This window comes from Corapipo altera, unplaced genomic scaffold (assembly GCF_003945725.1).
Source record: "Corapipo altera isolate COAL_440 unplaced genomic scaffold, ASM394572v1 164, whole genome shotgun sequence".
Lineage (NCBI taxonomy): Eukaryota > Metazoa > Chordata > Aves > Passeriformes > Pipridae > Corapipo > Corapipo altera.
The window spans coordinates 1,590,443-1,602,857 of NW_020884969.1; the positions used below are offsets into that span (position 1 = coordinate 1,590,443).

General features: G+C 50.9%; 1 protein-coding gene across 6 annotated transcripts in view; it reads right to left on the reverse strand.

Moving 5' to 3' along the window:
- EXTL3 (exostosin like glycosyltransferase 3) overlaps window positions 1-12,415 on the reverse strand; it is a 136,113-nt gene that overhangs the window by 18,992 nt on the left and 104,706 nt on the right. For all 6 annotated transcript variants that reach the window (XM_027665101.1, XM_027665103.1, XM_027665099.1 and 3 more), the window contains one exon: window positions 7,858-10,474. In XM_027665101.1, the coding sequence (XP_027520902.1) occupies window positions 7,858-10,005 (2,148 nt within the window). In that variant the 5' untranslated portion in view covers window positions 10,006-10,474. The remainder of the gene's footprint in view (window positions 1-7,857; window positions 10,475-12,415) is intronic.

Sequence of the window (12,415 nt, forward strand, 5' to 3'; positions counted from 1 at the left end):
CTGAACTATTTGGATCTGGAAGTGTTATCTGGGAAGCCTTAGAGCAGCTTCAACAGATTTCCCATCTTCCTGCTGCTCATAAATCTGGGAATAAGTGAAAACAGCATTTCTGGGAGCTAATAAGGAGATGTGCAAGTGGGTGCTTTAGTGACCAGGTCAGGCTTTATCACTAAGCACAGTTTGATTCCACGAAAATGGAAGGAAAAGCATCCATCAGTTGGATAAGGGAGAGCAGCATCTGCTTCCTCACCAGATCCAGGAAGGTCCTGTGGGGAAAAGGGGTAAGGGACTGTCCAGGGGGTGACCAATACAACCCAAAAATGAAGTGGTGGACAGGCAGGGGGAGTTTTGAGAGTGAACTCAAGGGTAGAGGAAGAATATTTTGAGGTGAAGATGATGTTATCAGTAGTGGTCATGCAGGGAAAATTTTGGGAGTAAACTTGGGGTAATCTGCAGCAGAGAGAAGGAACATCCTGAGGCAATCAGTGGTGGGTAGGTTGGGAAATTTTGGGGGGAACCACCTCATGTAATCCCCATGGTAGAGAATGAGTATTCTGAGGTAAAAATGAGGTACTTAGTGGTGGACAGGTAGAGAAACTGTTGAGGGTAATCTTGAGGTAAAAAATGAACATTTTTAGTATGAACAGCAACTAATACTGTTCCCAGCCCTCTTAAAAACCTGGGAGTAAGTCACCACCTTCTACTTGAGAGCTGCAATGTCTTTGCTGATTGACCCACAGGCATCTGTGAGCTACATCAAACATGCAGGAACAAACAGCGATTAAAACCTCCCTCTTGCTTCTCATCTCCTTCTCCAACCTCATATCCAAGAGGTACCTTCCTCTTCACAACCTTCTCATGCCCCTCTTTGATGTCCCAATGCCACAGGTCCCTCCTGTTCCAGTAATCAGAGACTTTTTTCATCCCGAATATTTTACAAAGCCAAGTTCTGGTGACTCCAGCTCACTCCTTCCCGCCTGTGCCAGGGGAACCATCCCTTCTTTGTGGCACAGCACCAAGTTATGGCTCCTCTGGGAGACAAGGTTGCCTCCAAAAATGAGGCAGCCTGCCCAGAATGCACAACCAGGTGGTTTTACACAGCAAAACCACCCCACCAGGACATATAAAAGCACGGGAAGAAAGGAAACACGGATACCCAGGCTCTGGGATTTTATCAGGAGAAGGGTGTAACTTGCAGTGAAAGGGATGTCAGCACATGATTCCATAAGAACCAAGGAAGAGCTGCAATAACAAAGTCACAGAGAACGAAAGGAAGGTGAAAACCAAAGGAAAAAAAGAGAGGAAATGCATCCACAGTCTCAGCTCCCCTCATGCTTGTGGAATAATTTGGGGACATTACAAATCTGTTGTTATTTAAGTAGGTCAGGATACAGACCCTAAAGCAGAAAGAAGCCAGCCCTGGACAAACAATGTGGCGTTTTGCTGCTGCTCTGACTCGAGGTCATGTGATTTTTGTCCCCCAGCAGTTGTGCCAGAGTTGCCTGAGAGTATTAGAGATGCCCTGACAGATTTTGTGGTGATGGGGGAGTTTTTTGTGCTTCAACATGGGAGACTGGCCCCTGTGACACCTCCAAGCTCTCATGTGTGACAAACCCCACCCAGTGATGTCCACAGCAGCGTGCCAGGATGCTTCCCTGCCTCGTTTTCCTTCCCAGTGCCCCAAATACTCCTTCCTTCTGGTCCCCGACCCCATTTGCCGCATCCTGAGCCGAGGGAATTCCGAGAGCTGAGGCTGCAGCAACGTTTTGTCTGTGGCAAAGCCATTACAAACCAGCATATGGCACAGGAGAGAATTAAGGGCTGGGTTTAGGCAATAGCAGGGAGGATTGTGAGGGTGCTGGAGTTAATATTCCCAGTGCAAATCCCCGAGGAATCAGCACTGCTTGTTACATTATCATCCCACGTTCACGCATGGCTGCACCTCTGCTTAGGCCCTGCAGTGACAAGCATCTGGATTTTAGGATTTCAGGTAAACTAAGCAGAGGATTTGTTCCTTCCTCTCCTGCTGCACAGTAGGAAAAATACATCTCGAGATGGCAAAACTGGCAGGGATGTGGGAACTCACGGGCAGCTCCGGCTCTGCCGGCAGCAGGTGGTGCTGCGAACCCGACAGCAGCACCAGGCACTTCTGTGTGACACCTCCTGCCTTGTAAAACTGCTCCCATGGAGAAATGGAACTCCTAAACCTGGGATGTGCTCCTGGGAACACTGGTGCAGTGGGTGGGACCCGCTCAACCCACAGATCTCTTGTGTGAAGTGACTCAGTGCTAAGGAACGAGGGGATCTCCTCGGCTGATTTGCTGAACTGCTCCTTCTGGAAGCAAAGCTGGAGCTTCCCCACTCCCACATGCAACCCAGGACCTGAAAGTTCAGTTGGGTTCCCCCTGATTTGGTACACAAGGGCTGTGAATTCCCCACAGGGAGAAGTGGGAATTCCCAGTGTAAAGCTGGGACTCACCAAAGAGCTTCTGCAGGTAAGCTGGTCCAGAAAAGCACAAGTCACCAAGGGAGGGTTTGGGAGATGCTGAATTACCTGGCTGAGCCAGAACCTGAGCTGGTGTTAATGCAAAGCTCCCAGGAGGGAAAAGGATGCATTGGAATGGTGCTGTGGTCAGCACAGAGGATTTTATTCCCTTTTTTAATTCATGGTCAGGGTGAGGATCTCACCCTGGATCACACCCACCACTCCAGTTTATCTCGAGCTCCTTGTGACTGTTGCTGCTCTTATCAGAAAACCAAGCTTGGAGATCCAGCTCCTTGTTGAAGGACAAGCAGAGAAGCTCTAGGTCACAGCCTGACCAGGTTCTGCCCTTCTCTTATCCAGAACCACCACCTGGGGATCCTGTTGTGCTCCTGAAAATGGAGATACCAAAGCACCCTGGAGTATTTGTGCTGGGCAGGACGTGCAAACCTCAGGCAGCTGCCCTGCAGAGCCAGCTCAGCCACTGCCCCAACAGCAGAGAAAGTCAGGACAGCATTCCCTCCTCAGCCTGCTCCCAATGAATAAATGGCATTTCAAGGGATCCCATGGCATCCAAACAGCTCTGCAGACCCAGTAATGCTTCTGGATTAGACATTTTCCAAAGATTATTCCTCTTTAAACAAGCAGCTGAACTGAATGAGCTCCCTGAGCTGGCCACCAGGTCGGCAGGAAAGGACATCACACCACTGGACTGGCTGCAGAGATCAAAGCCAGTCCCTTATTCTGGGACAAAGCTGGAGGGAAGGATTAGTCACTGCCACTGCCACAAGAGCTGCTGCTGGCACTGAACCCGGCCAAAATCCTCAGGAATGCTGCAGCACACACACACCACCTCAGGAATGGTTCCAGCAAACACATTCCACCTCACCCTGAGGAAGGAGAAAGGAAACTCCAGGCACGAGAGAGGGACCTGCACTCACCTGGGAGAGAGAGGAGCTGGAAGTCCAGGCTGTCACTTAGAATGTGAGTAGAGGTTGTGAAAATACTGGTTTGGGATAAATAAGGTTTAGCCCCAAATCACAGAATGGTTTGGGTTGGAAGGGACCTTAAAGGTCATCTCATTCCACAGCCCTGCCATGGGCAGGGACACCTCCCACTAGCCCAGGTTGCTCCAACACCAATCCAACTTGGTCTTGGACAATTCCAGGAATTGGACAATTCCAGCCACAACTTCTCTGGGAATTCCAGACCAGTCCCTCCCCACCCTCCCAGTCAAGAATTCCCTCCCAATATCCCATCTAACCCCGCCCTCTGGCAGTGGGAAGCCATTCCCTGTGTCCTGTCCCTCCATCCCTTGTCCCAAGTCCTTCTCCAGCTCTCCTGGAGCCCCTCTAGGCACTGAAAGGGGTTGAACACCCCCAGTTCTCTCAAAGATGTTCCAGCCCTGTCATCAACTTCGTGGCCTCCATTGGACTCATTTAAATATATTAAAAACAAACTCCCTTCAGGTAACTCTGGCTGTTCAAGTTCAACTCATTTTTAGGCTCTTAGGATTAAAAGCAGAGAGAAACACGCAAAGCACAGCAGGATCTGAATCTTCCTGAATTCCACCTTTGGGGACTGGATCTGTGGCTGCCTCAGTGTTTCTGTTTCATTTGTTTCCCTTTGCTTTTACTCATGTGGATGAAAACGCTGTGGAGGAATTGCAGAGGAAGGGGTGAGGTTCCTCCTGTCACTGCTGGTTAGAAATCCTGAGCACAGCGAGGCTGGAAGGGGAGGCTGGAAGCCTCCATCCCAAAATTGAGCCAGACCTTCTCCTTAATGACTCCTGCTTTACTCTGCTGCCAGAAACCTTTCCAAGATTAATGCATGTGCAAGGAGAAACAGCCAAACTCACTCCGACCCTGCCGCAGCCTTCCCAGCTGTTCAGAGCAGCGTTTCATCCAAACTCCTTCCCCCTTTTCTTCCCCACAAACGTGGAAAAGCAGCAGCAATCATTAGTGAGGGGTGAGCATCACTATTCCAGGGGCCTCAGCATCCACAGCACTGTGATGGACAGGGGGGTGTTTGTTACACAAACAAGGCTTCTCGTTCCCAACCTTTGCCTTTTGCCGCAACGCTGTTTCAAGTGAGACTGGAACGGTTTTTACAGCTCAGTTTTGGCACAAAGGCACTTTAAAAGTGAGGGTAACAGACCTACAGCTGTTCCAGGGGCAGCCCTGAGTGGTTACATTGACTTCACATCAGGTTATATTTGCACAGAGTCACCTCAGGCTGGGTACAGGGCCAGAATGTTTGATCAGGCCCCTGTGCAGCTTAGGAATCTCGCTGATTTTATAGTAAATTATGCCATCACAGGAAATCTGTACTTAAGTAAAAGTATTTCCAAAGATCAGATATATTCTGCAGCCCTGTTTGTCTCATTATCCATGAAAGACTCGAATGCAGCTTTGAGCTCTGCTCTTGATTAATTCCCAGCCCACCAGGGAAAAGGAACCACGTAACCTGCTCTGGAGGACCAAACCAGAGCCAAGCAACCGAAGTTCCAAGGAACTGATCAATAAATATGGTCAATCCATGCAGTGAAGCTCCAGGAAGAAGCTCAACTCTCCCTTGAGGAATTCTGCCAGCCCAGAGCCACACAGGTGGAATGTAGTTCAATGTCCCACCAAGGAACTCTGGAGCTCTTGTCACCAGCAGCTCCTGGGTGGGACTCAGGACTCTATTTTGCTTCCAAAGGTTCTTTTAGCCCTGGATGTGCTGCACACTTTGTTTGTCTCATTAGGCTGGGATTTACATGGAATCATGGAATGGTTTGGGTTGGAAGGGACCTTAAAGCTCGTTTCATCCCACTCCCTGTCAGAGGCAGGGACACCTTCCATTATCTCAGGTGGTTCCAAGCCCAACCTGGCTTTGGACACCTCCAGGGATCCAGGGGCAGCCACAGCTTCTCTGGGCAACCTGTGCCAGGGCCTCCCCACTCTCACAGCCAAACAATTCCTTCCCAATCTCCCATCTCTCCCTGCTCTCTGGCAGTGGGAAGCCATTCCCCCTTGTCCTGTCCCTCCAGGCTATGTCCCAAGTCCCTCTCCAGCTCTCCTGGAGACCCTTTAGGCACTGGAAGGGGCTCTCAGGTCTCCCTGGGATCCTTCTCCAGGTGAACACCCCCAGCTCTCCCAGCCTGGTTCCAGAGCAGAGGGGCTCCAGCCCCCAGAGCATCTCCGGAGCCACCTCTGGACTCGCTCCAGCAGCTCCACATCCTTGTGCTGTTGGATTTTCACCAGTAACCTTCCTGCTCCAGGTGCTTTGATCATGGATCATGCCGGCACATGTGCTGCTGTTGTGCTGCTCCTGGGAGTCAGAGGTGCCTGGACACACTTCAGTCACAAGGAGGGGCCCCCAAATCTGCCCCCATTCCCTTCTCTGTGCTTTGGGACCTGATCACAGGACAATTCCAGTGTTACTGAAACATATTTCAGCACTGCTCTGAGATCTGAGAGAATGGGATATTCACCATCAAAAGGCGTTTTTTTTTCCCCCATAAGGAAATCAGATCCACAGCTCTGCAGGTTCTTTTGACATTGGCTTGTCTTTTTTCCAACCCCACGTCCCCACCTGCCTCTTCCCTTGGCCAGCAAATCCCATATCTCAGCCTCTGCTCCCCAAGTTCTTGTGCCCTTTTCCACGGCAGATCTTAGGATTTGTTGCTGCCTGATGAAGGCCAGGTAAGTTTTCCACCATTCCTGCACCAAACCATCCATGTAGATGAATACAACATGGATTAAACACCAAGCCTGGAGATGGACTCAGCAACAAGCACAGGAGTGGGATGGATGCCTGGAGGCTGCGCAGGATTAACCTCTCCCTGTGAGAGATCCCGGGAGACTTGGGCTCTTTTAAAAACTGGGATTTAGAAAAATGGGAAGAAAGCAGACATGATCACACCTTGAGAAAGGACCCAGCAGAAGCTCTCTGTGTTCCAGCCATTCCCTGGCACTTGGCCACGAGCACAGTGTTACCATCCAACATCCCCAAGCGGACACAGGACAATTCCCTCCCCTGGAACCGAACATTCCCCACGGCACATCCCCCAGAGCACACGGACCCCTCAAAGGCAACAATAACTCGTATGTCCAAGTCCCCAAAAAGCCAGTGGGGCTCCAACACAACAGCTGAGAGCAAGGTACAAAAAGCCATTATCCTCCATCAACAGAAACATCTTTTTTTTCCACAAATGACACCCATCAGCGACTCCAAGGAGAACAATCCACGCTCCGAAGGAGGACGCGGTTTTCCGGCGGACATAATGCAAAGATTCCGTGGAATTCAGACCTTCAACGGGACTAATGTGAAAGATTATTTCCCAATTATCCAAGCAATTTTTTCTCCTCATTGTCCCCCGACTATAAGGGTTTTTAAATGCGAGCAGAAGGATTTATTCATCCCAATAATAATAAAAGGAAATATTAAATCAATGAATCTCTTCGCATGCAGCATAAAGCTCACGTTGCTGTTAAGCCCAGTGGTGTCCTGTCACATAAACCACACGCAGTTTGCCTGCTTAAGTACCATCTCCCTCTTTTATTTTTCCTTTCTCTAATTTGTGAGGCATTATCCTTCCATTTGTCCTCTAAACACGGCCGGATTCAACCCACACAGTGTCAGTGGCTCTGTGTCTGTGCTTTAGTGGAGATTTATATTTAATATTGATTGTTAACAATGGCCAGGCAGGAAGTTATGCAGGGACAACAGTCCTAAAATTAATACATAAATAATAACTTAAGGAGAATTAACCCCTTATAAACTGATGTGCAAGTGAGTAGCTGGGTGTGAAAATGAACACTGGGTTTTGAAGGTGTCGCTTCTTCAGCTTGGCTGGGGAAAAAAATAACCAACCCAAACCTATGGAAAACTTAGATACAACCTTTGGAGCATGGAAGCTCTGGCAGCCACGTTGGCCTTGCCTTGTAATTCCTTCCCTGCCATCCCTTGTAATATAAAGTGAGAGATGAGTTCTGAGGTCATCGCAGTCGACACGGATTCAGTGGGTCCCTCTTTTGTTTTGATAAAAAATTCATCTGGTGAAGTGCAGAAACAGTTACTACTTAGGTATTTATAAAGTGTCAACTGTTCTCACAGCGAGGAACTTCAGGAGCCTGAGGAAAGATTTCCAAGGAGCAGGAATCCCCAGCTTTTAGCCTTAAGATTCACATTGCTTGGGCTCCACTCAAGCAATTCCCATTCCACGAGTGCCAAACACCCGGAACTTCTCATTTTTCTCCAGCACCCACATGAGGTTCAGACACCTCCAACCATCCCACAGGACCGAAGCTGAGCTGATACACTACAGAAGACCCCCTTAAACACACAAACTCCACCAGGGAACAAGACCAGCACAGCTCCATCTGCCTTACCATGATTGGGACACCGATGTCTGGCCACAGGAGATCCTCGGAGGGAAGTTTGGGAGAGTTCCACACCACCACCACCTTATTTAAGTAGGGGAGACCATTGAGCCTTTCCAGGGAGTTCATCAGCACCTCCTCCCGCTCGTAAGTCAACATCACCACCGTGAACTGCTCCCGGGGCACGTTACCACCCAGAGCAGCCTGGAATTCCTTCCCAGAGCCACCCGCTCCTCCACCGATCGGTCGAAACCCAGTCCCGGACCCCAGAAACTTTGCTTCTGAGGGTAAAACAGGGTCAAAGGGAGTGTAGGGGAAGAGGTGGAAAGGTCCCGGAGCAGAGTTCCAATTCCTGTAGATATCCATCGCGGTGAGGGTGAAGTTGCGGAGATATTTGGGGGATGCATAGGGGGGTTCTGTCTCCACAGGCCCCAAGTCCAGGTCACCGTTGTCGGCCATGTTGGGGTCCGTACCAGCAGCTTTGCCAGAGCGGTGGGGGATCTCCACGGCAGGTTCTTCTCGGATGGGAGCAGCCGGGATTTGGATTCGAGTCCTTATGACGGCTAAGACCGTGCTGAAGACGTTGTCCGAGGTGGAGAAGTAGGTCTCCCACAGGAAGCGGCCCTGCCTCCTCATGGCAAGGAGATCGTTGTCAGAAATGCTTCTCAGAAGGAAGTGCACTTCTGTGATACGTGGCTTTGGTATGATTAAGGCTGCCTCGTTCCACCGGATCACGTCGTTGTAGGGAAGTTGGACCTGCTCTCCGAGAACCACCGGGATGGCTCCAACTTCCAGAGCCTCAAACAGTCTCATGGTGCACCCAGCGGAGATCACCAAACGGGTGTCCCCGGGGGTGATGATCAGTGCAAAAGTAGAAAGCTTCAGTAGCTCTAGTCTGTCGTCCCTTTCTCCACACAGAGCCCACTCAGTGGGCAGACTCGCCTTGGGCTGGTTCTTACACGTGAACTCCACCAGAACGAAGTCCAGCTTGCTGTCCTGGACGGCCTTCAGGGTGGTGATGATCCGGTCGTCGTAGTCAGCCGGGGCGTTGCCTTCGATCTCCTCCTCGAAAGAGCGAACCTCCTGCAGGCTGGACCTCAGAGACTCGATCTTCTCCCCCTGGAAGCTGAACAGGTATTTACGCTTGACCGGCACCTGGGGTGGGATTTCCAGGAAGTTGGGTTCGGACATGGCGTGGACCAGGGGCGACACCACGATGTCGAAGCCCGGGCGATACTGCGCGTCGTAGAAGGTGGACTGGGCGACCATGGCACGCCCCGTGCTGATGTTGTAGAGGAAGTTCTGAGTCTCCGATTTCCTCGACAAGTTGATGATGAGATGGTTGTGTCCATCAGTCCTCCAATATGGCAAAGAGTGCAACTGTTGCTCTAGTTCAGTAGGTTTTGGCATTACGGGCTCTTGCATCTCCCCCGCTAAAACTATGTACACACAAGCAATATTTGCATTTTCAGTAACATAAACATTAGTTCTGACGGTCGCCTCAAAGGCTTGTTTAATTAAAGGGTCCAAGGAGCTACCAAAGGGGTAATCATCACTGTTGTAGACGTAGACTGGGAAGCCAGATGTCAAGGGGCAGCGTGAGTAGTCAAAGCAGTTGTGTAGCCTGCAGTTCCTGTTGGATTTTGGCAGGGGGAAGGTCACATCGTCCTTGTCGGGCAGCAGCCGGATGGGCAGGGAGAGCTTGGGCTGGTTCTGCGCCATCAGCTCCTTGTAGGAGTGCTCGGTCTGGCTGATGACGTTCTTCAGCTGCAGCAGGTCCTGCTTGGCATTTTCAATGCTCTTCTTGCAGGCCTCGATCTTGAGGTTGAGCTTGGCGATCTCGCTGTTGAGCTCCTGCCGCTTGGCCTCCAGCTGGAGCAGCTCCTCGCTGACCGACTCGCGGATGCGGCACAGGTCCTGCACGTGCTTCACCTCGCACAGCTCGTTGCCGGTCCGGGGCCCAAAGATGCGCTTGCCGGCATCGTCCGCGTCGTCGATGGTGGTCAGGTAGTAGTGAGCGATGAGGGGGAAGAAGACGAGGATGATGAAGAGGGTGAAGCTGAGCCAGGTGAGCCGGATCCGACTGGACCACCTCAACACCCAGGGCTGGCCTCCGTTCCCCACTCCCCCATTCCGCAACATCGTATATCCAGTCATGAGTTCCAGAGTCGCCGCGCGCCCAATCACGTCGGATCAGTAGCCATAACCAAAAGAGTTTGTATAGCGAGTCTCCTGGATAAAAATTTTATTGTGCCTGCTCAGCGAGAAGCCAGTGGAAGGGGAATTTCATCTTCTTGCCGTGCCGACGGCTCTTCCACGGTCGTTTTGCTGCAGGCGCGACTTTTGATCCCGCTGGAGTCGGTCATTGACCTTCTCACCCACCCCCAGCCCACTCTTTCAGCAGGCAACCTTCGCCGGGAGTGTCACGGCGTTGTCATGGCGATCCAAAGTCCCAGCCGGCAGAAGAAAAACACAGTGGGACGGAGCCAAACTCTACCACTGCTCCCGACATCCTGCATTACCGTCCCATGAATATGCACCAGCCATTGCAGAGAAGGAGCCAGGAGAGACTCGTAGGAACGTCAGTCTCTGTCATCGCTGCTGCGAGGATGACGCTCTGCCATTCCTGCAGGAGAACAACCACCCGGTCAGGTAATGCAAACAAAATGACCCAAAACATCATCAGATTTAAGAACAACTGCTCTGTCTCAAAAGAACAACCTTTGTACACAGCCAACACCTCTGGGGTTAATACCACAACACCTGAGGAGGTGATGGGATCCATCAGATGTGGCTTTCTCCAGGCATTCTGCCCTTCATTAGGGTCACATCCTTCACTGTCAGCTCACAACCACTCCAGCCCTGGACCTGGATCCCTGTTTCTGCCCCTGTCCTGTTGTGTAGCTCCACAGAAGCTGCTCAACACCTGCAAGGTCCCGTCTCCTCACGTAGGAAACGGAGACATTAACACACACCTGCCGTCCCTGCCCGCCCTGCTGGGATCCCGGGACGCGGCAGCGCCGGGAATTTGTACTGCACAGCTGAGTGTAATCACCATTGTTCTGCTCCAGTGACTAGAGCTGATGAGGAATTTTTAGATGAAGTGTTTTGCTTTCATTTCCTGCTGGAAAATTTTGATTCATTGCATGAGGAAGTTTAAAGGGAACGCTCCGGTTGTTGGTTGTGATTAACTCCGCTGGCTGCGGATGAGGGGGTTCCTGGGCAACACTGGAAGAGTCCACACTGCACATCGAAGCAAAGGTGCTGAATTCAGCATCTGCTGGATATCCTGTCATCCAGGTGGTATCAGCTTGGAAAACTCTGCTCTGGCACCGAGTGCCTACGTAGCACAGGCATAAAAAATCAAGGACATGGCACAGGTCCCTGGAGAGGGAGTTTTCACAAGGGCATGTGGTGGGAACGGCCTTAAACTGAAGGAGATTAGGTTTAGATAAGATGTTAGGAAGGAATTGTTGGATCTGAGGGTGGTGAGGCCCTGGCACAGGTTGCCCAGAGAAGCTGTGGCTGTCTCTGGATCCCTGAAGTGTCCAAGGCCAGGTTAGACAGGGTTTGGAGCAACCTGGGATAGCAGAAGGTGTCAGGGCTGGAATGAGCTGGTCTTTAAGGTCCCTTCCCACACTGGATCCATGAGGACACTTGGAAAAGAGAAGGCTCCAGGGAGACATTGGAGCTCCTTCCAGAGCCTAAAGGGATTCCAAGAGAGCTGGAGAGGGACCTTGGACAAGGACCTGGAGGAACAGGACACAGGGGAATGGCTTCCCACTGCCGAGGGCAGGGTTAGATGGGATACTGGGAAGGAATTGTTTGGTTGTGAGGGTGGGGAGGCACAGGTTGCCCAGAGAAGCCATGGCTGCCCCTGGATCCCTGGAAATGTCCAAGGCCAGGTTGGACAGGGTTTGGAGCAACCTGGGATAGTGGAAGGTGTCCCTGCCCATGGCAGGGGGTGGAATAGGATAACCTTTAAGGTCCCTTCCCACCCAAACCATTGATTCTCTGGAATCCAGCTCCGAGTTCTAGCTCTGGGCCAACAGACTCAAATCTAGGCCACATCAATCTGCTGCCACTAGAAACTCTCCCTTCCCTTTTACTGGCATCCTCCAAGGCACTGAAGTTTCTGGGATATTCTTCCACACACTGGACTTGCCACGTCACTGATGGATTCAGTGCTGGGCTCCTGTACAGCCTCAAGAGGAGCTTTTTCATTTCCACTTCAATTTTTAATTAGAGGAAAGTCATCCATGCCGGTGACGGTCATTTCTCACTAAATCTATTTAATGCCCCTCTCAGCTCCTCATCAAGAATTAGCAGAAAGGAAGCAAATCTCAGTTGAAAGATCTGGAAACGGGCCAAAGTAAAAAAAAAAAGTTCATCTTAAAGGAGCAGGGAGAAGTCAGGAGGAATTTTCAGCGCGGTGCTCGAGTGTCGGGGAAAATACATGGAAAATTTGATTTTAACCAGGAAAAATCATCGTGGAAGGGGGAATATGTGGAGTAATAAAGCACAGTTCTTAGGGCTATTGCTACATGGCCATTTGTTGGCAGCAATT